The sequence below is a fragment of the Camelus dromedarius genome, chromosome 3 (assembly GCF_036321535.1).
Source record: "Camelus dromedarius isolate mCamDro1 chromosome 3, mCamDro1.pat, whole genome shotgun sequence".
In the NCBI taxonomy this organism is placed as follows: Eukaryota; Metazoa; Chordata; class Mammalia; order Artiodactyla; family Camelidae; genus Camelus; species Camelus dromedarius.
This window is the reverse complement of record NC_087438.1, coordinates 103,398,296-103,422,755: the sequence shown is the minus strand read 5'-3', so window position 1 is coordinate 103,422,755 and position 24,460 is coordinate 103,398,296. Positions and strand designations below refer to the sequence as shown.

At 39.2% G+C, this 24,460-nt stretch overlaps 1 protein-coding gene across 5 annotated transcripts in view; it reads left to right on the top strand.

Annotated features, from left to right (window-relative positions):
* Positions 1 to 19,095: 19,095 nt before the first annotated feature.
* PPP2R2B (protein phosphatase 2 regulatory subunit Bbeta) overlaps positions 19,096 to 24,460 on the top strand; it is a 424,199-nt gene continuing 418,834 nt past the window's right edge. For 2 of the 5 annotated variants that reach the window (XM_010990345.3, XM_010990344.3), the window contains exons 1-2: positions 19,097 to 19,281; positions 19,401 to 19,478. In XM_010990345.3, the coding sequence (XP_010988647.1) occupies positions 19,272 to 19,281; positions 19,401 to 19,478 (88 nt within the window). In that variant the 5' untranslated portion in view covers positions 19,097 to 19,271. The other 3 variants (XM_064484419.1, XM_031449287.2, XM_064484417.1) reach the window with 3 other exon arrangements.

Here is a 24,460-nt window from a genome sequence, read left to right as displayed (position 1 = left end):
ATTTTACTAATTGACTATTACTAATGGATACTTCATTTACCAGGGAACCCTGAGGTTCCTATTAACCTGAAAGCTTCCCTCATACATGTAGGATCGAATTTAGGTCACAGAAATTCCATCTGCCTTTTACAACAGAGGCACCCAATGGAGATGTGATAAGCAGGGAGGCTTGACTTCTGACTCCAGCTTTGCTAGTTATGAGCCCCTTCACCTCTCTGCTTTCATTTCTTTGCTTATAATCACTGAACCAATGGGGCTGTGGTGAGGACTCTGAGTCCTGCTTCTCTTGGTCCCAGCGTACAGCAAAGCTGCAACAGACAGTAGCTCTAGGGCTAAAGAACACATCTAGTGTGCAAAGGGAATTTGGCATCATGTTCGTGCATTTCCATATGCATGTCCCTACTAGGTGGTACGTCTGTGGGTACACACATGTGGCAATTTGGAGCTTCAGTTGACAAGAAGCCCGTCAAGTCGGGCATGCTTTGGTGGCTGTTGGGAGCTTGCTTTGTAATCCTGGAACACATTTAAAATGACCATCCCTTTCCATATTTTTCATGCCTACAGACTCGGAGGTTTTGCTTTCTATTTCCGTTTGCTGTCAGAGCATTGTTTTAGCTTCTAACTTGGCAAATTCTAATTGCTTCTGCTTTTTTTCCATAGCAAGGAAAAAAAAAGGGAATGTGGACAAAGAGGGTGAAGGACGAGGATAACAAAGTAGGCTGTACCTGCTTAGCTGGCTGGATTTCCTTCCTTCTTGTTTTGATGCGGCGCTGTTTGATTTCCCTGTTTGCTTCTTCTTCCCATCCTGCCAACCTTTTGATCATTTTCTTCCTTCAGCAAGAAAAAAACAAGCACCACCAAAACTTCATTTGTCATACAGTTTAATTGAATTTATGGCAGCTGTCACAAAATAAAATAAAAACCTCACAAATATGAATCCAGTGAATCCTAGGATTAGGTCACATCTGAAGTTTTAAAAAATTCTTCAAGGTATTTATTTGCAAATAGGACTCCATTTGCATATTTCATAAGCATAATACAAATGTATTATTTATCAAGTAGCCTAGGCATGCCTGTTCAAATGAATGGTTGCAAATTCCACCTTCATTTAAAAATCCTCATTGTAAATCCATTCCCCAGCTTGCAGGACAAATGGGCTTTTCAACCCTGCCTTTCCTGATTTATTCAAAATCATCTAGCTGCCATGCTATGAGTGACCTTTCTTCAGGTTATAGGCCTGTGGATTTGAAGAGAATGGCTTCCAATATATAAAATTACAAAATACCAAGTAATTTAAATGTCACCATTGCCCTTTCCCATTGAGCTGCATCTTAGCTGTCCTTTCCAAAGATGGGGCCCAAAGATGCTCTTGCAGGTCTTTGGGCAGAAGCGTGACCTCACACTTAGTCAATTTCAGATGTCAGTAACTCTGGAGTTGGGTGTTTCATGCCTCCATAACTTGTCTAACCTTCATGTACTGAGAAGAAATTGAACTGGAGCAGGTGCTGGTTCCTGTTGGTCTCAGAGCCCATCAGCCAGAGAAAACCACCCCTCTCAGATCTGAGGCAATTGATGAGTGAATCATCTGTCCAGGAGAAAACAAAATTAAATAAGCAGGTCATGGTTTGGCTTCTTGCCACTAGTGCTTTATAATTCACCATCCGTTTTAAGTGAAGCCAGTATGAGAGCTTTTTTCTTCCCCCCACTATGATTGCTATCTTTGGTGAAAAGTAATTACAGGCAGAAAAATACTGAAAATGGTGGAGTATTTGCTAAAGCATCTCTCAGGGCTTCTTTGTGGCAAGTTGTTATTTATTCTTCAGGATACTGGAAGGCACTTTCTTTCTCATAGAGCCCCACAATGTTCTCTGTGTTACAGGGAGTGAGACACTGTGACAAAGAGCAAGTGGCCCTGGCTCCCTTCAGCTTGCCTGTCATATCGTGTATCTGAGCGCTGATTTTTATCCAGTGGAAACAGCCTCTGCCCTGGGATTAAAGAACTTCTCCTTCTAGTCTAATTCCTGATCACTTCCTGATCTTTTAATAAGTGCCAAGAGGTGCTCTAGGTTCTAAAGGTGAAAGGGTAAATAAGATACAGGTCCTGCCCTTAAAGAATTCAGAGTCTACAAACAGAGACATAAAGAGTTATAATGTAGTGCTGTGTGTGCTTTGATACTTGGCATTTTGGCTAAAGTTTAAAAGCAGTCAGCCAAAAGATAAGTAAAATGTATTGTTCTGAACTGAATTACCTCTTAAAATCTAAAAATGACTGGTTTTTCTCATGGAAGAAGTAAAAATGTTTGTGTAATTATGCAGAGATAACATCTCCTTTTTCCATTTGTGTGTGTGGGATGGGATTCAGGTGTCACTGAGTAAAGAGTGGCTTCCACAAATTAAAGTTGGGTGTTTTTTTTTTTCCTGCCCTGAAAAGCCAGAGGCAGGCAGTTGTGTTGGTTCAGTGGCTTAAAGGTATCAGGGCCAAGGGTTCAGCGGTCCTTTTTCCTTGGAATGCCAGAAGGCTGCAGTAGCTCCGGTCGTCACATATTATTTCAGAAAAGAAAAAGGGGAGCAGTGGTAAATGGGGGAAAGGTGGCATCTATATCATGAGATGAGAAATATTTCCAGATACTCCAAGGAGAAGCATGTATGAGTCACATGGCCATGCCTCGCTGCAAGGGAGTAGTCTATGATTCCAAGTGGTTTTGTTTGTTTGTTTGTTTAACAGGGCAGTGTGTAGCAATGGACAAAATCAAGAATCTGTTAGTGAGGTAGAAGGAAAGGAGGGATATTCCTAGGCAACCAGGAGTTTCTGACACATCATTTTCCATAAGTACAAAATAAAGAGAAAATGAACTATCTGAGGAGACAGTGGCTGCTGTAGGAGCTGGGTTTTGATGTAGAAACAATAATCTTATTAGAAGCCAGAACTGTTATCAGAAATTGTTTTGATTATGTATATAATTTCAAAGTTAGTTTTATATGAGTAAATATTCTGGTCACCTGACTGGTATGATATAGTGAGAAAATATTCATTGTGTCTAGAGATGGTCTTCTATGGTGACTTAACGTTTCTACTTGCCGGAATCCTGTAAGAACTTTTTAAAGAATCTCTTGTAGTGCAATTGGTTATAAGCAATAAATAGTAACTCATGGCCTAGAATGATTGATTTCACCGGTTAACACTGCCTTTTGCAGAAAACTTGGTCTGAGAGAGTGGTTTGAAGGATAGATACATTAGAGAGGCCACAGGGGTGATGGGGTGTCACAGTGGGAAGCCAGGAACTTCTTAGAGCAAGTCAGTATTTTCACTGGATGGAAACAGAAGCAAGGAAAATAATTCTGGTAGTACTTAAGGGCAAAGGGATGTAGAATGTAAACATAGCCTAGTGGGTTTCTTTTCCTTCCTTCCTTCCTTCCTTCCTTCCTTCCTTCCTTCCTTCCTTCCTTCCTTCCTTCCTCTCCTTCCTTCCTCTGTTTCTTTCTTTTTCTTTCATCAAGGACTGACCCTATTCAATAAAATATCTAATCCTTTAAAAATAGTGGAGAGAACAGACAAACTCAGTCCAGATATCAGTTCAGTGCTCTCTGCAGATCTACTGAAGTGAGATGCTCAAACTAGGAGAAGCACTTTAAAAAAAAGTTGTTTAGTTTATTAGACTTCTGCTTCTGACCAAGATGGAATAATAGAGACTGGGTTCACCCTCATTTCTGCAACCAGTAAGCAAAAAGGCACAATACGTGAAGCAATGATTTTTAAGACAACGAAGGACAATCATCTCTGAGAGACAGGGCAAAATGATGTCAGCCCCACAATTGCCCCAGCTTACAACCATGAGAGAGTTTCCAGACCATGGCACAAAGAAGGGGAACTCAGGCAGATCCTAGAAGATTCTCTGAGTCGAGGAGATGGAGCTGAGGGTCAGACCGAGGAAGATGAAGTTTGTAGGACAAGGAACTAGAGATAAGAGATCTGTATAGAAAGAGAACTCCAGAAATTTTAGAGGCTCCACATCAGTTATTTAGCAGAGTATTGATCAGTATATACATGAAGAAACTACTGGGAGCCACCCAAGAAGGTTGGGATGAACAGCACCCGGTGCTCACACAGGGCTCATCCAATGAACTGAAAAACCTCATCATTCATGGAACAGTGTGTAAAGTACTCAGAAGGTTATAGCTTCAGGAGTGAGAATAATTAGCCCTAGACTAAACTGAGCTGTGGTTCCACTTAATATATCTGAAGAGATCATACTATTTCCAAGTAACTTAACTGCCTCCCAGAAAAAAATCTGAAAGTATTCATAGGGAAACAAAAACACACAGCACTCAACAAGGTAAAATTCACAGTGTCTGTCATCCAGTAAAAAATTACTAGGCATGCAATGAGCAAGGAGAATACAACTCATAACGAGGAGAAAAATTAATCATTTGTAACTAACCCAGAACTAACACAGATGTGATGATTAGCAGAGAAGGACATTAAAACAGTTACAACTCTATTACATGCATTCAAATATTAAGTTGAGATACGAAGAAATAAAAATAGACTCAAATTGAACTAAATGGCAGATTAGACACTGCAGAAGAAAAAATGAGTAAGTTTAAAGACCCAGCAATAGAAAATATTCAAAATAAAATGGAGGGAAAATAAAGACTTTTAAAGGATGAACAAAGCACTGTTGGACAGCTTCCAGTGGATTAATCTATATTTAGCTGGAGTCTCCAAAGGGGAAGGAATGGGGGCAGAAAAATTTCTTTGAAAAATTAATGGCTGAAATGTTTCCAAATTTGGTGAAAATTATAAATACACTGAGCCAAAAAATCTCATACCAACACACAATATAAACTGTTTAAACTATAACAAAGAAAAAACTATTAAAGAAAAATTTTTAAAGCAGCCAGAAGAAAAAGGAGGCATTACATACAGAAGAACAAAAATAGAGATGACAGGAGATATTTTGTAGAAAATGATGCAGCATCATTTTTAAAGTCCAGAAAAGATGAATCTATGTCAACCTAGAGTTCTATACCCAGTGGAAAAACAATATGTTTAAAAACTTTTCAAACATACAAAAGCTACAATAATTCCTATCCAGCAGAACTGTGCGATAAGAAATGTTAAAGGAAGTTCTTTAGGCAGAAGGAAAATGATACCAGGTGTATAGGAAGGAATTTAGGGAACCAGAAACAGTAACCGTATGGCAAAACTGAAAGCTTTTTAATTATTAGTTAAGTTACTTTAAAAGAGAATTGACTAAATAAAATAATAACAATACAGTATGAGATTTGTAGCATGTAAAAGTCAAGTGTACAAGAACAATATCACAGAGACTGGGGGGAGAAATGGAAATATAACACAGGTGTACCTCATTTTATTGTGGCTGGCTTTATTGCACTTCACAGATACTGCATTCTTTTACAAATGGAAGGTTTATGGCAATTTTCTGTCAAGCAAGTCTAGTCTATCAGCACCATGTTTCCATAATGTTTAACAGCATTAGCTCACCTCCTGTCTCTGTGTCACATTTTAATATCTCTCACAATAGTTCAATCTTTTCATTATATTTGTTATAATGATCTGTGATCAGTGATCTTTGATGTTACTACTATGACTTGCTGAAGGCTCAGATGATGGTTAGCATTTTTTAGCAATAAAGTATTTTTTCATTAAGGCATGTACATTTTTTCAGACATAATGCTATTGCACACTTAAGAGACCACAGTATAGTGTAAACATAACTTTTGCATGCACTGGGAAACCAGACATTTATGTGACTTGCTTTATTGTGATATTCTCTTTATTGCATTGGTCTAAAAATGAACCTGCAGTATCTCCAGGATATGCCTGTGTTGTAAGGTTTTTATGCTATGTATGAAGTAGTATAAAATCACCAAAAGTCAGACTGTGGTAATTTAAAGATGTGTATCATAAGTCCAATAGCAATCATTAAAACAACAAAACTAAGAAATACAGGAAGAGATAGACTGAGATTTCAAAATTGTAGAATAGATCAACAAGATTATACTGTATAGCACAGGGAAATATATACAAGATCTTATGGTAGCTCACAGAGAAAAAAATGTGACAATGATTATATACATGTTCATGTATAAAAATTGTGCTCTATGCTGGAATTTGACACAACATTGTAAAATGATTATAAATCAATAAAAAATGTTAAAAAAAACTAAGAAATATGGCTCAATACTCAAAAATTAGATGGAATGAAGTCATAAAATACCCAATAAACCAAAAGAAGGCAGAAGTGGAAAAGGGGAATGAAAAAACAGAAGAGACATATAGAGAAAACAATAATGTTATAGATTTCACCCTAACTATATCAATAAGCATAATAAATATAAATGTTATAAACACTCCAACTGAAAAGTAGAGATTTTTCAGACTGGTAGGATTAAAAAAACAAAACAAAACAAATCCAAATCTAACTAGATGCTCCCTGCAAGAAACACAACTTTAGCTATAAAGACACAAATAGGTTTAAAGTTAAAGGGTAGGAAAATGTATACCACACTAACGCTAATCAAAAGAAAGCTGGAGTGACTGTTAATATCAAAATCAATTTCAAAGCAAATTATATACCAAGGATAAAGAAGGTCATCTTTAATGATAAAGGAATCAATTTATCAGAAAGAAATAACAGTCTTACATGTTAATGCGCATGACAACAGGTCTGCAAAAATTAAAAAAAAAAAAAAGGAGCAAAAGACAAACCCACAATTATATGTGGAGATTTCAATTTCTCTCAGTAACTGATAGAGCAGAAAATCAGTAATGATACAGAAGACTTAAGCAGCACAATAAGCCAACTTGACTTAATTGACATTTATAGAACATTCCACTCAACAGCAGCAAAAAATACCTTCTTTTTAAGTGCACCTAGAACATTTAGCAAGTTAGGCTATAATCTTGGCCGTAAAATCAATCTCAATAAAATTAAAAGGATTTAAATCAAAAAAAGAATGTTATGTTTGACAACAATGGAATTAAATTAGAAATCAGTATGAAAAGATCTCTGGAAAATTCCTTCAATATTTCAAAGGTGAATAGTACAAACCTAAACAAGTCAAAGGTCAAAAAATTAAAAAGGAAATCAAAATATTTTGAAATGAAAACACAACATATCAAAATTTGTGGGATGCCACAAAAGCAGTACTTACAAGAAAATCTATAGCACTAGACAGCTATATTAAGAAAAAGGGTCTCAAATCAATGACTTCAGCTTTCACTTCAAAAAACCAGACAAAGAACAAAATGAAATCCAAAGTAAGCAGAAAAAAAGGAAATAATGAAGATCAAAGATAAAACTCAATGAAATAGAACAGAAAAATAATACAGAAGGTCAGCAACACCAAAATCTTGTTTTGGGGGAAGATCTAGCCAGATTGATCAGGGGGAAAAAAACCCCAACAACCAGAAGATGCAAAATACCATCAGGAAGAAAAGAGGTACACCTCTACAGATTCTTCAGATATTAAAAGGATAATAAGAGAATATTATGAGCAACATTATGCCAATAAATTTGACAACTGAGATGAAATAGAAAAATTCCGTAAAAGGACACCAAAGCCACTCAAGGAAAAAATAGATAACCTGGTTAACACTATATCTACTAAAGAAATTGAATTTGTAATTAAAAACCACAGAAAACATCAAGCCCAGATGGCTTACTGGTAAGTTCTGCAACACTTTTCCAGAAAATTGAAGAGGAGTGAATAATTAATTCCCAACTCCTTCTATGAGGTCAGTAGTCCCTGATACAAATTTCTCTCATGAGTATAAATACAAAAATTATAAACACAATTTTTGCAATTAACATCTAAAAATATAAGGAAAGATAATGCACCACAACCAAATGCAAGATTACTTTAACATTAAACAAATCAATTAGTGTAATTCACCACATAAATAAAATATTGAAAGAAAAAATGGATCACCTAGTAGATGCAGAAAAAAATACACTTGACAACATTTAACAAACATTCCTGATACAACCTCTCAGCAAACTAGAAATAGAATGAAACTTCCTTAACCTTAACAGATAAACCCATTAATGAAAAATCTATAGTTAACATCATACTGAATGGTGAAAAACTAAAAGGTTTCCCCCTAAGTTTAGGAACAAGACAAGCGTTTCTAATTTCACTGCTTCTGTTAAAATTTTTATAAGAGGTTTTAGCCAGTGGAACAAGGTGAGAAAAATAAGATATAGATTACAAATAAGCACAGGAAAAGATACTTATTTAGGAAAATGCATATTTAAAACACAGTATGCCACTGTATTCCCAGTAGAGTGCCGAAAATTAAAACATCTGCCTCTACAGTGGGCTGATAAGGATGTGGAAGAGCTAGAACTCTGGGACATGTGGGTGATGGCAATCACTTTAGGAAAAAATCGCTTCAGATTGGCATTTCTTACAATATTACCAATACACTTACCATAATAATGAACTATTCCATTCCTAGGCATTTACCCAAGAGAAATAAAAGCATATGCAAATACGTGCACACGATTGTTTCTAGCAGCTTTATTTGTAATAACAAAAAATTGGAAACAACACAAATTCCAGTAATGGAAAACAAACTGTAGTATATCCATGTAATGGAATGCTAGTCAGCAATAAAAAGGAATGGACTATTGATACACACAAAGACATGGATTAATCTCAAAATAATTATGTTGAGTGAAGGAAGCCAGAAAAAAAAAAGAGTATGTACCATAGGGTTGCATTTATATAAGATTATAGAAAATACAAACTAATGAATAGTGACAGTGAGCCGATCAGAGGTGCCTGAGATGGGGGGCGTGGGAAGCAAGAGCTGGAAAAAATGGTTACAGGGAAGCAGGAGAAATGTTTGGGGGGTGTTGGCTGAGATTATTATATTGATTACAGTGATATTTTAAGGTGTATACATGTCACAACTTATCAAATTCTATACTCTAAATATGTCCTGTTTATTGAGTCAAGTATACCTCCAAAAGCTTTTTAAAAAGAGAGTAGAAAGGGCTACAGTAACCATCTATTAAAGCCTATTAAATACTATAAAACTATTACAAAATAGTAATTGTATATAGAGAGAAGATGAGCAAAATCTAATGCTTTGATCTATGCTATTTTTTAATCCTATTCCCGAATGGCATGCTAGGATGCAATCGGGAAGAAAGAGCTGTCTTCTCATTTTCTCAGTACCTAACACAAATATTTACATCTATCTTTTTAAGGATGGTAGGCATCTCCGTTTCCTTTGATAGTAGAAGGGAGTGGGATTTCCATTCAGGCACTTTCCTTCTTGGGGAGTGTAAAAATGTCTTTCCTTTGTCAGCAAATAAATTCTTAGGATGTAGGATCCAGTGAACAATAAAGAATGAGTACCTCCAGGCTGTCACCCATAGACCAGGATTTCTCCCCCTCTTCCCTTCCTCTTTCACACTTCAAATCACCTCAAGTCCCTGTAGATTCTGCCTTCTTAATAATCAGTCCAGTGTAGCCACTCTCTTCCACCTCCTTTCCTTCTCTCCCACCAGATGGACTATTTTGACAGTCAGTTTTGCCAAGTATACATTTGCTTGATTGTCAATTGAAATCATTCAGTGAATTACACCTGGCAAAATCAATGCAATGATGGTTTCACTGTGATGTCTCTACTGGTTGCTGCAGGAAGGGAAAAGTTGAAGTCAAACATCGGACGTATTTACCTTCACTGTTCCTGTTCTTCATGGGCTCACTGGCAGGTTGGGGACATAGAAGTGACCTAGCTTTACTAAACACAGCAGCAGTGGGCGGACACGGAGCTATACGTAAGGTGTGGAGGTAGCAAGTGAGAAATAAAAGCCTCTCTGCTATTTAAGTTTGGAGTCCCCTTGTTGTTAACTGTCTCTAAAGCAACTGAGTATATCCTTGAGATCTGTACTCTAGGTAGAAAGGTTTTTCCACCAAGTTGTGGTTGGTGTGTGAGGAAGATACCCACTCACACTGAGTGCCTTTCTTAAGTCACCCTGGTAGCCTCCTGACAACACACTCAGAGAGGACTGCACAGCTGTAGGCTCTGTCCGTGTAGTTGAATACACATCTAGGGCCTGGGTCCTGGCCAGTTTCAAAATAGATTCCTCTCTGAGGGAAATTCTGGGCAAGGATCATCTCCCTCTCTTGTCTCTGTCTGTCTCTCTCCGCAGAAAGAAGCAGGCCACTGATGCCAAGTCCATGAAAACAACTCTTTACAGTGGCCTCTCAATCAATAAGGAGCTTTATTTGCTGCATGTCACACCCTCTGTTCATTGTAGTCACGCAGCCGAGCTGGCACAGAAGAGACAGCACAAAGGCTGGCCTCGGCTCTGAAGGGCCCTGCTGGGGCGGCGCAGGAAGAAGGGGTGGCTTGCTCTGGACATCAGAGCTCTGGGATCTGGCTCCGATTCTGCTGTGAACTCACTGTGTGGCTGTGCCCACTCTGGGCCTCAGTGTCCGCTGCTTTTAAGTGAGGCAATTAGACCAAATGCTCTCCAAGGGCTGTCCAAATTCAGAAGTCAGCTATTATATGACCCTAGAAAGAAGTCAAGTTGTACCAGCAGTGGGCTGACCTCTTGGCCTTCCAATGAGTGAGACCCATGACCTTCCTGAGCCACAGTTGTGAGGAGAGAGGAATGAGCATCTTTGGGGATGTTTAGATACTGGATCTGCACCAGCTTCCTCATAGAGGATGTTGCTTATTGACAAAGTTACCATAGCAACTGGAGCATCATTTGGCACCAGGGTTTAGGAAAGTGGTTAAGGCATGCAATTTAAGAGAAATACATTTTCCTTTCTCACCCATGCCAGCTTAATTCTCTCAGTCATCCACTTTAGCAGTTAAATCCACTTCCGTAAAGATCATTCATTAAATTCAGACAGATATCTCACCAAACCATCACCATGAGAGGTAGCCTGGTGGTAAAAGAAAATCTAGTATCAGAAATAAAATGGTCATCTCGGAGTCCTAGGTCTGCAACTAAAATAACTTTACTGTGTTGTGAGTTCTCTCCCTTCTTGGGGCCTTGCTTCCTAATCTATCAAATGGAAAGAATGGACCAAATATTATCTAAGGCATTGTTCATTTCAAATATTCTAGCCAGAGATTTGCAAATTGGTGGCACAAAGATCATGTTCAGCATGCAGATGTGATGTGTTTGCCCCGTGTTGGGTCAACCACACTTTGGATTGATTGACAGTTTTCACATAATAGTCCAGATCTCTGGCTCCTTCTGAAAAACAAACAAAAACCCAGCCAATCCAATAACATTGGGCTGAAAACCTCCATGGTAGCTCTAAGCTGGAGCCCCCTTCACACAAGGATTGAGTCCTCAAGGCTTCACCATCCCCATAATTTCTGAGTAATCACCGACTCACGTCATGTATGAATTCCACTGAGTATCTTACAACCAAGCCAGGCTTTCTCAGCCTAACTCATCAAGGCATTAGTGTTTTCAGCTGCTGTTTAGCTCTTTTAGGATAGAGATGGCATGATCCAAACTCTCTTTACATCACTAATGCCATCATTTGGCAATGATCTTGGTGGAAGACAGAAACTGGGTCCAATCAAAGACTGCCCTGAATGAGAAAACTGACAGTAACATTGGCTACGTTGACCTCTCATACTCATCAACCGATCTCATGGGCCTGGGCAACCACATCTATGGGTGATGATTGGAAATGTCACTGACATTGAATTGGTCACATGCTCCCCTGATCTATGACTCTCAGCAAGTTAGTAATTCTCTTTGATTTGGTCTTTGAAAGTGTGAAAGAAGTTGATTTACAATTAGCAAGCTTCCCTCTACAGCTAAAATTTCCTGAAGCAATATGAATCCCTATGCAAAGACCCATATTTACTTCCTGAGTGTGTGTGTGTGTGTGTGTGTGTGTGTGTATTTCAGGGTTGTAAGTGTCTGCTTATTTTAAAGTACATATTTTGTGGTCATTGGTGCAGTGTCGACACCTGGAGTCCTAAGTAGTGATATAGGAACAACACTAGGACAAAAATCAGGAAGACAGGCCTAACTATAGATATAAGGGGAGGCATTCCCTCCAACTCGTTTTACGGCGCAAACTTCCTCTACCTGTAAACTGGCTCTAGGAAACATGATGATAAACATGCTGATAAAACCCTGTAGCTGAAGTTCCCTAAGAGACAGATGCAGTCCCAGATTCAACAGCAGAATTGGCAGTTTAGGGAGGGTCCGTGACAACTCACAAGGAACAGTAAGAATTCATCAAAGAATGTCTGATGCTGAAACCCAAGGCCAGAGCTAGAAGCACCAGAAAGAATTAGCGACCATCTGTGCATGTGGCCTTGATGCACCAGTAAATGCTGCCTCCCAGATGTTAGTTTTATTGGGAAGTTTTCACCCTGTGTAGTCTTAGAGGAGACACAGTTACTTTAATAATTGACATCTAAAACTGTACTTCAGCTCAGCCTTCCAAATGAGGCACTAGTTCAAGTGGTGTAGCCTCTCTGGGATGAATGGCCCTAACTATTAAATAGACAGGCTGACATTGGAACACTGGGAGTGTTGTGATTTCATGGGCGAGCTGACTTGGGCACACTGGGAATCTTGGATTTCAGACATCCTGGGTGGAAATCCCAGCTCTGCCACGTGTCCTAGGTGTGACCTTGGATAAGGAATCAAAACTTCCTGAGTCTCGGTTTCTTTGCCTGTACAATGGGGGTATGATGGTACCCTCCTCATAGACTTGTGTGAGAATGGAATAGTCTAAGAGGAATGCTTAGCACAGTGCCTACTTCATAGCAAGTAACTGAAAATTTCTCAGCTAACTTTCTTTTTTAATATTATTGAACATTTTAGATTCTTTGCTGATCATCATGTTCAAGTTGCTTGACTGTGCTTAGCATTTTCAATATCCACAACTCTCAGAGATGGGTACTATAATTATTATTGCCATTTTTAAATGGGAAAACAGACTCCTCATGTTTGGGAACTTGTCTCAGGTCCGAACCCAACTCCAAATCCCATCTGACTGCAAAGTGAATGCTTCTAATGATGACCCTAAGCTACTTCCATCAAACATGCTGTCCACAACATTGAGAAAAACAGATGGGTGACAGCTCTCCTCTCAAGTGGCTGAGTGAATGAGGGAGCTGTCCTACATTTCATGTAGGAGCTCAGGAGAAGTCTGTTGCTGACAATGCTACTTAGTTCTGTGTGTGTGTGTGTGTGTGTAGGAATAGTTTACAATGCTGTGTTAATTTCTGGTGTACAGCACAATGCGTCAGTCATACAGAAACATACATATATTCATTTTCATGTTCTTTTTCACTGTAAGCTATTACAAGATATTGAATACAGTTCCCTGTGTTATACAGTATAAACTTGTTTATCTATTTTATATATATTAGTCAGTATCTGCAAATCTTGAACTCCCAATTTATCCCTTCCTACCCCCTTCCTCACTGGTAACCATAAGTTTGTTTTCTATGTTTGTGAGTCTATTTCTGTTTTGTAAATAAGTTCATTTTTCTTTTTTTCAATTCCATATATAAGTGATATCATATAGTATTTGTCTTTCTCTTTTTCGTTTACTTCACTTAGAATGCCATTCTCCAGGGCCATGCATGTTGCTGCAAATGGCATTATTTTATCATTTTTATTGCTGAGTAGTATTCCATTGTATAAATATACCACAGCTTCTTTATCCAGTCATCTATTGATGGACATTTAGGTTGTTTCCTTGTCTTGGCTATTGTAAATAGTGCTGCTATGAACATTGGGGTACAGGTGTCTTTCTGAACTAAGGTTTCCTCTGGATATATGCCCCAAAGTGGGATTGCTGGATCATGTGGTAAGTCTGTTTTTAGTCTTTTGAGGAATCTTCATACTGTTTCCCACCAAACTGCATTCCCACCAACAGTGTAGGAGGGTTCCCTTTTCTCCACAGCCTCTCCAGCATTTATCATTTGTGGACTTTTGAATGATGGCCATTCTGACTGGTGTGAGGTGATACCTCATTGTAGTTTTTATTTGCATTTCTCTGATATTTAGTGATATTGAGCATTTTTTCATGTCTCTATTAACCATTTGTATGTCTTCATTGGATAATTGCTTGTTTAGGTCTTCTGTCCATTTTTGGGTTGGGTATTTTTTTTTTAAGTTGTATAAGCTGTTTATATATTCTGGAAATCAAGCCCTTCTCAGTCTCATTTTCTGCAAATATTTTCTCCCGTTCTGTAGGTTGTTGTTTCCTTTTGCTTATGGTTTCCTTTGCTGTGCAAAAGCTTGTAAGTTTAATTAGGTCCCATTTGTTTATTTTTGCTTTTATTTCTATTGCTTGGGTAGACTGCCCTAGGAGAACATTGCTGAGATGTATATGAGATAATGTTTTGCCTATATTTTCTTCTAGGAGGTTTATTGTATCTTGTCTTATGTTTAAGTCTTTAAGCCATTTTAAGTTTATTTTTGTGTATGGTGTGAGGGAGTGTTCTAACTTCATTGATTTACATGCAGCTGTCTAGTTTTCCCAGTACCATTTGCTGAAGAGACTGTCTTTATTCCATTGCATGTTCTTGCCTCCTTTGTCAAAGATTAATTGACCAAAAGTTTGTGGGTTCATTTCTGGGCTCTCTATTTTGTTCCATTGATCCATATGTCTATTTTTGTACCAATACCATGCTGTTTTGATTATTGTAGCTCTGTAGTATTTTTAAACATTTTTTATTGATTTATAATCATTTTACAATGTTGTGTCAAATTCCAGTGTAGAGCACAATTTTTCAGTTATACATGAACATATACATATTCATTGCCCCTTTTTTTTCTCTGTGTGTAGCTCTGTAGTATTGTGTGAAGTCTGGGAGGGTTACTCCTCCAGCTTCATTCTTTTTCTTCAGTATTGCTTTGGCAATTCTGGGTCTTTTGTGATTCCATATAAATTTTGATATGACTTGTTCTTATTCTGTGAAAAATGTCCTGGTAATTTGATAGGGATTGCATTAAATCTGTAGATTGCCTTGGGCAGTTATGACTATTTTAACAATATTGATTCCTCCAATCCAAGAGCATGGGATATCTTTTCATTTCTTTAAGTCTTCTTTAATTTCCTTAATCAGTGTTTTGTAGTTCTCCATGTATGAGTCTTTCACCTGCTTGGTTAGATTTATTCCTAGGTATTTTATTACTTTGGGTGCTATTTTAAAAGGGATTGTTTCTTTACTTTCTTTCCCTGTTGATTCATCATTAGTGTAAAGAAATGCAACTGATTTTTGTACATTAATCTTGTATCCTGCTACCTTGCTGAATTCTTTTATTAGCTCTAGTAGTTTTCATGTGGAGATTTTAGAATTTTCTATATATAGTATCATGTCGTCTGCATATAGTGACAATTTTACCTCTTTTCCAATTTGGATCCCTTTTATTTCTTTTTCTTGCCTGATTGCTGTGGCTAGGACTTCCAAGACTATGTTGAATAGAAATGGTCAGAGTGGACAACTTTGTCTTGTCCCAGATTTCAGTGGGAAGAGTTTCAGTTTTTCACCATTGAGTACTATGCTGGCTGTAGGTTTGTCATAAATAGCTTTTATTATGTGGAGATATGTTCCCTCTATACCCACTTTGGTAAGGGTTTTTTAAATCATAAGTGGGTGCTGAATTTTATCAGATGCTTTTTCTGCATCTATTGAGATGATCATGTGGTTTTTGTCCTCCCTTTTGTGGATGTGGTGTATCACATTGATTGATTTGCGTGTGTTGAACAATCAAACCAAGAGCTGTTTTTTTGAAAGAATAAACAAAATTGACAAACCTCTGGCCAAGCTCATGAAGAAGAGAAAAGAGAGAGCACAAATAAACAAAATACGAAAGGAAAATGGAGAAATTACACCAATACCACAGAAATACAAAATATCATATGAATACCATGAACAACTATATGGAAACAAAATGGATAACCTAGAAGAAATGGACAAGTTTCTGGAAACATACAGTCCACCAAGACTGAATCAAGAAGAAATTGATCACTTGAACAAACCAATCACTAGAAGTGAAATAGAATTAGCAATAAAAAAATCTCCCTACAAACAAAAGTCCAGGACCGGATGGCTTCACAGGGGAATTCTGCCAAATATACAAAGAAGATTTCATACCAGTCCTTCTCAAACTCTTCCAGAAGATTGAAATGGCGGGAGTACTCCCAAACTCATTCAATGAAGCCACCATCACCCTGATATCAAAACTAGGCAGACACTATCAATTAAGAAAATTATAGGTCAATATCACTGATGAACATAGATGCAAAAATCCTCAACAAAATATAAACAAACAGAATCCAACAGCACATAAAAAAGATAATACACCGTGATCAGGTTGGGTTCATCCCAGGAACACAAGGATGATTGATTTTTTGTTGTTTTTTTAAATCTCTATTTTATTTCCTTCCTGATCTTTAATATTTCCTTCCTTCTGCTGACTTTTGGTTTTGTTTGCTCTTCTTTTTCTAATTCTTTTAGCTGACAGATTAGATTGTTTATTTGAGATTGTTCTTTTTTGAACAAAGCCTGTATCACTATGAACTCCCTCTTAGGACTTATTTTGCTGCATCCCATAGATTCTGTGTGGTTGTGTTTTCATTGTCATTTGTCTCAAAGTATTTTTTAACTTCTTTTTTGATTTCATCATTGACCCATTTTTTTTTTTTTTTAGTAGCATGTTGTTTAGTCTCCATGCTGTCATTTTTTCCCTTTTGTTTTTCCTCTGCTTCTTCATTTTACTTATATCTCTCTGGCACTATGGATTGTGGAGTATCAGTATCTCCTGTGGTCCTGAAGGCGTTTGTTTGTTTGTTTATCTAACACGTATGTGGAAATAAAACTAAAAAAAAAATATTTTAAAGAAAAAAGATTTGAAAACAGAGTATAATCAATAACAGAAGAACGAAACAAAGAAAAATCAAATTGAGACAAATTTTTAAAAAATTAAACATTTTTTAAAAAGATTAAAAGCATTTGAAAAAATTAAAAATTAGAAAAGAAAAAAAATGTGGATGTGTTCCCATGGAGACTGTGTGCTCGTAATAATTTTGTCCAAAGGTCTTTTTAAGTATGGGTGGTTGCCAAGTTTTCCTTCCGTGTCTTTTGTCTGTTACCCCTTTGGTTGGGGGTGTGGCCAGTGTCATGGTGGCCAGAGCCTGCCCTGGCCATTGAGCGGGGGCCTCCTTTTTGTTCTGTGGTTGTTGCTGTTCCTGCTCTTGTCCTGCTGCGTGAACTCCGCTCGCTGGTTCCAGAGGCCCTTGGGTCGTGCCCCCATCTGTGCTGCTCCCAGTGCTGCTAGGCAGGCAGGTTGGGCCCCCTCCCTATGCTGCGTCCCTGCGCTGTGCTCGTGCACGATAGGTGGGCAGGTCCCTCCACCCCTCCCGTGTTCAGTGCTGCTCTCCGCTCCACAGGCGGGCTCGGAGAAAATGGCCACACCAGCCCTCGCCCCTGCTCTGTGGCAGAACTCCGCTCCTGGTTCGTTTGTCTTAGAGGCTAGGGTTTGCAGAGGCACCGTGGCAGAACATTCCCCTCTCCCTGGGGCTGTCAACAAACCTCAGTCCCGCCTGTGAGGTTGCGGAGCCCCAGGTACGCATTCAGGTTTCCACCCCACCTCCACCTGGGAGCCGCGCACCGGAGAACATGGTGGCTGTGCTGAGCCCCGCCAATAATGGCGCCAGGGGTCTGAGGAGACAAAGGCTATGGCGTCCTTCCGCCCACGGCACACCAGCCATGTTGCTTTGCTTTTTCTTTTGTATTTTATGGAGGCTGTTCTGCTTTATATCCCCTCCCAGCCACTGTGCACAGTCCACCTCAGTCCCCCGAGGCTGTCTCAGTGCAGCTGCCCAGTCCTCTGCCCCCTCAGGCAGCCTGTCCTGTCCCACCCCTGCCGGTTTGCGTCCAGGGCTGGGGGTTGCAGGGACGGTTTGTGCCCATTTAACTTAGTTCTGTCAGTCAAGGGCTCTTCCGTACAGATATGAACCTGAGGCTCCCCCTCTGTCCTGCTGGCCTCTCTGTTAGAGACGAGGAGACCCAGCACAGAAGCGCCATTCCTCCTTTGCCTCTACCTCCCCATGGGACCTATCCCACACTAATTTCCTTTTTCTTCTTTCTTTTTTCCTTTTCTCTGACCAGATTTGTGGCGAATTTTGTCTTTTGAGGAAGGCGATGTTCTGTCAAAGTTCAGTAGGTGTTCTGAGTGGGTGGGTGGGTCTGTGGATCTCACTCTGGGTGTATTCATGGGAGAGGGTGAGCTGCGAGCATCCTTCTACTCTGCCATCTTGGCCCCCAACCTTGTGTGTATTTTTTTAAAGGTCATTTAGTTTTGATATTTGACTTTTTCTGCTGATACAATTATTCTTAAATTGATAGCCTCTCCCATAATTTGACTATGCAGTATTCCCCTTAATTGTAGAACCTAGTAGAATTGAAGGGAACATCCATGCTGTTGAGAAGTAAGCCATTCTGGAAATGCTACCTGCCACCTGGAAATGTTCTGGAAAGAGCCTCTTTGACTTGAATATATATCTCAACAAATGTATTCTATATATTATAGTATACGCATGAGTATCAGATACATATGTTTGTAGGAACCAGAAGTCATAATAAGCCAGAAAATTTAACCCTGTCAAAGGTCCAATTTGAATTTGAACAGAAATCCCCATAGAACAAAATAGGCCATGTTTGTCAGAACTGACTCTTCAACCCTGGGTTAGCCACCACCCCCACCTTCCTTCTCCAGCCACCACCCCCACCTCCATCTGCAGCCACCACCCCCAGCCCCTCTTCTCCAACCTTTTTTGCTTTCCACTCCTCTCCATTCAGCTCTGACTTTGGCAAGCAGTCAAGAAGGGAACAAGAGAGATGGAAGTTCTCTGAGCATCTGACCCCTTACTGGCTGTTCAGCCATGAAAACTTTGAAACTGGTTAAAAAAAAAAAAAAAAGTTGCCTTTCTTTTCCTCTCTGCCCTCTTAACAAACTGCCTCTTTCTCCCCGCACCATCACAGAAGGAAAACAATGGAAAGCATTAGTGTTCCCATGAAAAGGGGCAGTCACACAGGGTGGGTGCTGTAACTGCTGGAGGACGCTGACAGGGGCCGACAAGTGACAACTCCGATTGCTCCAGCTCGGGCTGGTCCTGGCATGGTCAGATGGAGGAGACAGACCAGTGATTTGCAGCAGAACGCTTTCCTTGCAGACCAACCATCCCCCCGGACTCCCTAAGCTCTTCTCTCTGACAGAATGATACCCGGTGTGCAAGTCTCCTTTTAGAAATGCCTAGATAACACGCTGTATTTCTTTCCGTGTTGGCCTTTTAAGGACAACTGGGAGCCTTACCTAACCGGAAGTGTCTCCTTGTGTCGCTTGCAGGATTGGGGGCTCTCACCCAGGACACACTATGGTGCTTCAGCCAAGTGAAGGGCACTATCGAGATTGGAGCCACGGAAGGTAGGAGAAAGCTCTGCTACCCACCCCTACCCTTTTCCTTGCCTTCCTGGGGTTTGTGCTGCTTCCAGATCAGAAATGTTCATCTTTGCGTTCATGTAAGTCCCCACAAATCCCAGAATAGCATTCTGAGCTAGAAATGGATTTAATCATTTCTTTTAAGGCTTTTTGTGGTTGTTGTTGAAGCTTTTTTAATTCCCACCAATGAGGCAGCACTGAAATGAACTTTTCAGTGAAACAGATTTGCAGAGAGAGGGGCGAAACTAGGCAAGTCTCATTTCTTGGGGGGTGGGGGGGGCTATCAGCTCTGCAGATTTCTGAAAGCAAACACTTCAAGATGGTCAGACATTAGTCTCATCCTTCTGTTCTGTGTGGAAGATGACTTGCCACTATCATGAAGCACATGAGGAAAAGGAAGCATTCAAGTCTGACTTGAATATTAACTGTGGGTACACTGAGTCCCAATGCCAGCGTGTAATTGTCTTTCTGGCTCTCGGGAGAGTGTGCTATTCCAGGCCCTCTACCTCCTCCTGAAGAACCTGTTTTTAATTCTCTTCATTTCTTTCCTTACAAGCCTGAGTGGGTAAACATCCCAAAGGATGTCTGCATTTCAAAATAGCTGAATGATAGGCAATTAGAAGGAACTGGAATAGCACTTCTGGGCGTTTGAAATCAAGATTTAGCTGTCTTAGTAGAATGCAGTCAGGGTTGCCAGAAACAGAGGTACTCAATTGGTAGTAGGGATAGATACCGAATGTGGTGTAAGGTCTAAAACTCATATCCGTGAATAAGGAAGTGAAATGTTGACAGAGTGAACTTGAATGTGGAAACTAACATCCATGAATGCATGTGAACTTTTGGGTCATTGTATAGCAGTTTAATTCAGAGTGAAAAATTATTTAAGTAAAAATTATTTTGAGTACTTTCGAAGAGATATTTTATCTACAACCTTGCTATAATTCATTTTTAGAAACTCAATATAATTAAAATATAACATTCTTTTTCCTCTCTGATTACTAAAACTTTGTTCTCAGTGTAGATAACTTTAAATATAACAAAAAAATCAGAAAATAAATATTATTTATAATTCCACAGATCAGTGCCACTAAGTGTTTGTGGTATATTTTTCTAACCTCTTGACTATGTATATACTCATCAATTGATTCAATTAACAAACAAGATATTGTGAAGGGGACGGGTTAGTATATAATGAAAAAAATCAACACAATTTTTGTTTTTACTAAAGTGGAGTCATGATGGAAATACTATTTTGTAAATAGATGTTTTCACCCAACCACATAGAGTGATCATCTTTCGTATTATGAACAGTAGGGATGCCCTAATTTACCCAAATTTTCAAGATTTATAATACCACTGTTATGGACATCCCTAAGAGCTGCTCTGTGTTTATCTAGGAAAAGCTATGTGGTAGAGTGATTAAGAGCGTATGTTTTACAATAAAATACCTGGTTCAGAATTTGGCCTCACTTCTCATTGGCACAAAGCAAGTTACCTCAAATTTTTCATGATTTCATTTCCCGATATGTAAAAATGAGATAACAAAATTTACCCTGAGGAACTACTGTAGGAGTATAATTAGACATTTTAAACAACACAGCACATAGGAAATGTTCAATAATTATGATAAATTACTATGATTATATCATTAAGCTACATTCTCAAAAATAGAATTCCTTCGTTAAGGTTTATAGAGCTGTATTTTAAGATTTTTAAAACTGTTAAGTATCAGTAGGCCTTTAGAGGAACTAATGACTTACCAATCCACTATCAACACATACCAGTGCCCATTTTCCAAGCTCTCCAAATGAAAGCATTTAAAAATTTGATTTACCATATCCATTTCATTGACACTTTCTTCTTTTTAAAAATTGAGATATAACTGACATAGATTTGTAAGTTTAACCTGTCCAACCTGTTGATTTGATACATTTATATAATGATACTTCTCAAGTGCTCAGAGGATTTCAGGAAACAGAAATTATGAGACACTAAGAGGAAGGAAGTTGAAGTGGTGGGAACAGTGTGTGCGAAGGTCCTGAGGTTTATAAGCTTAGAAAGAGGAAGGATTCTGTTTTACTGGGGCATAGAGAACCTGCAGAATCAAAGTGAAAGATTAAACTGGAAAGGTAGGTGAGATCCAGGCTGTGGGATGCTGGAGGGACAGTAAATGATACTCTATATCCTGTGCCACATGGTGCCACCTGGTATTGCTGAGGCTTGGAAAATTATTGCTGTGCTGCAAAGACCTAACTGAAGTCAGCTCTTTTCAGACAGTGGTGATGAAACTGAATAGCACTCAAATTCATTTATTCACTCATTCATTCAAATATTTAATAGGTAATTATCGCATGGCTGTTGTGGGCCAGGTGAATGAGCTGCATGATGTAAAAAAAAATCATTTTATAATGAAAGACTTGGCCAATTAAAAAAGGTAGAAAAATAGAAGGTCACTTGTGGTTTTGATGAACAGTAAGAAAGATACAAGCAGGATGACATGAGGGAGTTCCTGGAGGAGGTCACTTCACTGTGGGGCATTAGGGAAGGCCTCTCTGAGGAGGTGGCACCTGAGCCAAGGCCTGAAAGATGGACATGTGCCAGCGTTCAAAGAACCATGCCTTGGTCATTATAGGTACTAATAAAACAAGTGCATGTACAGGCCCAGTGCCAGGACAAAAGGTGATATTTTCAAAGCACATAGAAGAGCCCAGTGTAGCTAGAGTTGGTGGCAGCAAGCTGTGTCTGAAAAGAGGCAGAGAGGCAGGCAGGGGCTGGGTCAGGTAGAACCTTTGAGTCACGTCACAGAGGCTGGGCTTTATTTTGAGAATAATGGGACACCTTACCATTGCAGGAGTTTAAAGATGAAATTTACACTGTTAAAATAATTCTTATCAGAATTCTGATGAGAGGCAACGTGGCTTAATTAGAGGGGAGGAGTTGCAGATGAGGAGAAAAGAAGAGACTCAGGATATATTTGGAAGGAAAGGGATTGGATTTTAGGGAAGAGGTAAAGTGGAGAATTAAGACAGCTTCTAGATTTGGCCTTGAGCGATTGGGTAGTTTGTGGGCTGAGTTACAGAGACTGGGAAACCTGGCAAAGAGGCAGATTTGAGGATTCTGTCTCCCCTCCTGGGTTCAGTAGCTGGGTCTATGAAATAAACTGACATCTGGCAGATTAATGGAAGAAAATGTATATAGATGCATTAATTTTTAATATTATGGGCTTGGAGGCCATGTAGGAAAAAAGTGAATACTCAAAAACAGTGAGATTTGAGAGCTTGTGTACAGCTTAATAGGGGAAGGGGAGGAAGGATACAAGCCTCTCATGTTTAGGAAAGATGAATAGGCCCTTAGAAGAAAACTGGAAGAGATGATAGTTTGTGACCAGGTTTGTCTGGGTGGGGTGTCTCCTTCTAGTCTTCTCTCCTGAGATGAGAGTTAATCTTCCCTGGTGGATGAAATTCCCAGAGAAGGGATTCATGGCCACTGAGTTCCTTTTGGAGGATCCATCTTTAGGCAGATAAGGGGGATTCAGAGAAAACTGCTCCCTGCATTTCCTATTTTTTCAACTGTCTTCAGTTCAAAACAATATATACCAAGGCAGGATATTTTGGGATAGTATGTCCTGAACTCCTTCAGGGACAAAACTCATGAACTTCATTTTGAGCCTGTGTGTGTGAAATGGTTATAAGACACTCAGGTGTAGATACCAAGAAGGAAGTTGTGCCTATGAATGTGGCTTTTCAGAGAGAGAATGGGAGATAGAAATAGGAACTAAGGCAGCATTCGTGCGTAGATGGCATTTGGAATCATTGGGCTGGATGGAATCATACACGTCTTGCAGACTGTGTTGACAGACAACTCATCGATGGACAGAAGTTTTCACTTTTCTGCTGGTGGTCAGGATGCCATCTAAGCATTGTTCATTTAGTCTGGTTCTGGGAAGATGCGTGCACTTTCAAAGATGCCCCATGTGCAATTCTTTTTTTTTTTTTTAACTTTTTTAATTGAGTTACAGTCATTTTAAAATGCTGTGTCAAATTCCAGTGTAGAGCACAATTTTTCAGTTACACATGAACATATATATAGTCATTGTCACATTTTTTTTCACTGTGAGCTACCACAAAATCTTGTATATATTTCCCTGTGCTATACAGTATAATCTTGTTTATCTATGCTACATATGCCTGTCAGTATCTACAAATTTTGAACTCCCAGTCTGTCCTTTCCCACCCCCCTCCCCCTTGGCAACCACAAGTTTGTATTCTATGTCTGTGAGTCTGTTTCTATTTTGTATTTATGTTCTTTTTTTTTCAGGTTCCACATACGAGTGATCTCATATGGTATTTTTCTTTCTCTTTCTGGCTTACTTCACTTAGAATGACATTCTCCAGGGACATCCATGTTGCTGCAAATGGTGTTATGTTGTCATTTTTATGGCTGAATAGTATTCCATTGTATAAATATACCACAGCTTCTTTATCCAGTCATCTATTGATGGACATTTAGGCTGTTTCTGTGTCTTGGCTATTGTAAATACTGCTTCTATGAACATTGAGGTACAGGTGTCTTTTTGAAGTAGGGTTCCTTCTGGCTGTATGCCCATGAGCAGCATGACTGGGTCATATGGTAAGTCTATTCCTAGTCTTTTGAGGAATCTCCATACTGTTTTCCACAGTGGCTGCACCAGCCAGTGTAGGAGGGTTCCCACCAGCAGTGTAGGAGGCTTGCCTTTTCTCCACAGCCTCTCCAGCATTTGTCATTTGTGGACTCTTGAATGATGGCCATTCTGACTGGTGTGAGGTGATACCTCATTGTAGTTTTGATTTGCATTTCTCTGATAATTAGTGATATGGAGCATTTTTTCTTGTCCCATGTGTGATTCTTGTGTTTGACTCACCTAGCATGGCATTTCCTAGAATGCGTGATTTCATCTCATGAAGTTTTACACCATGTCATTATAGAAC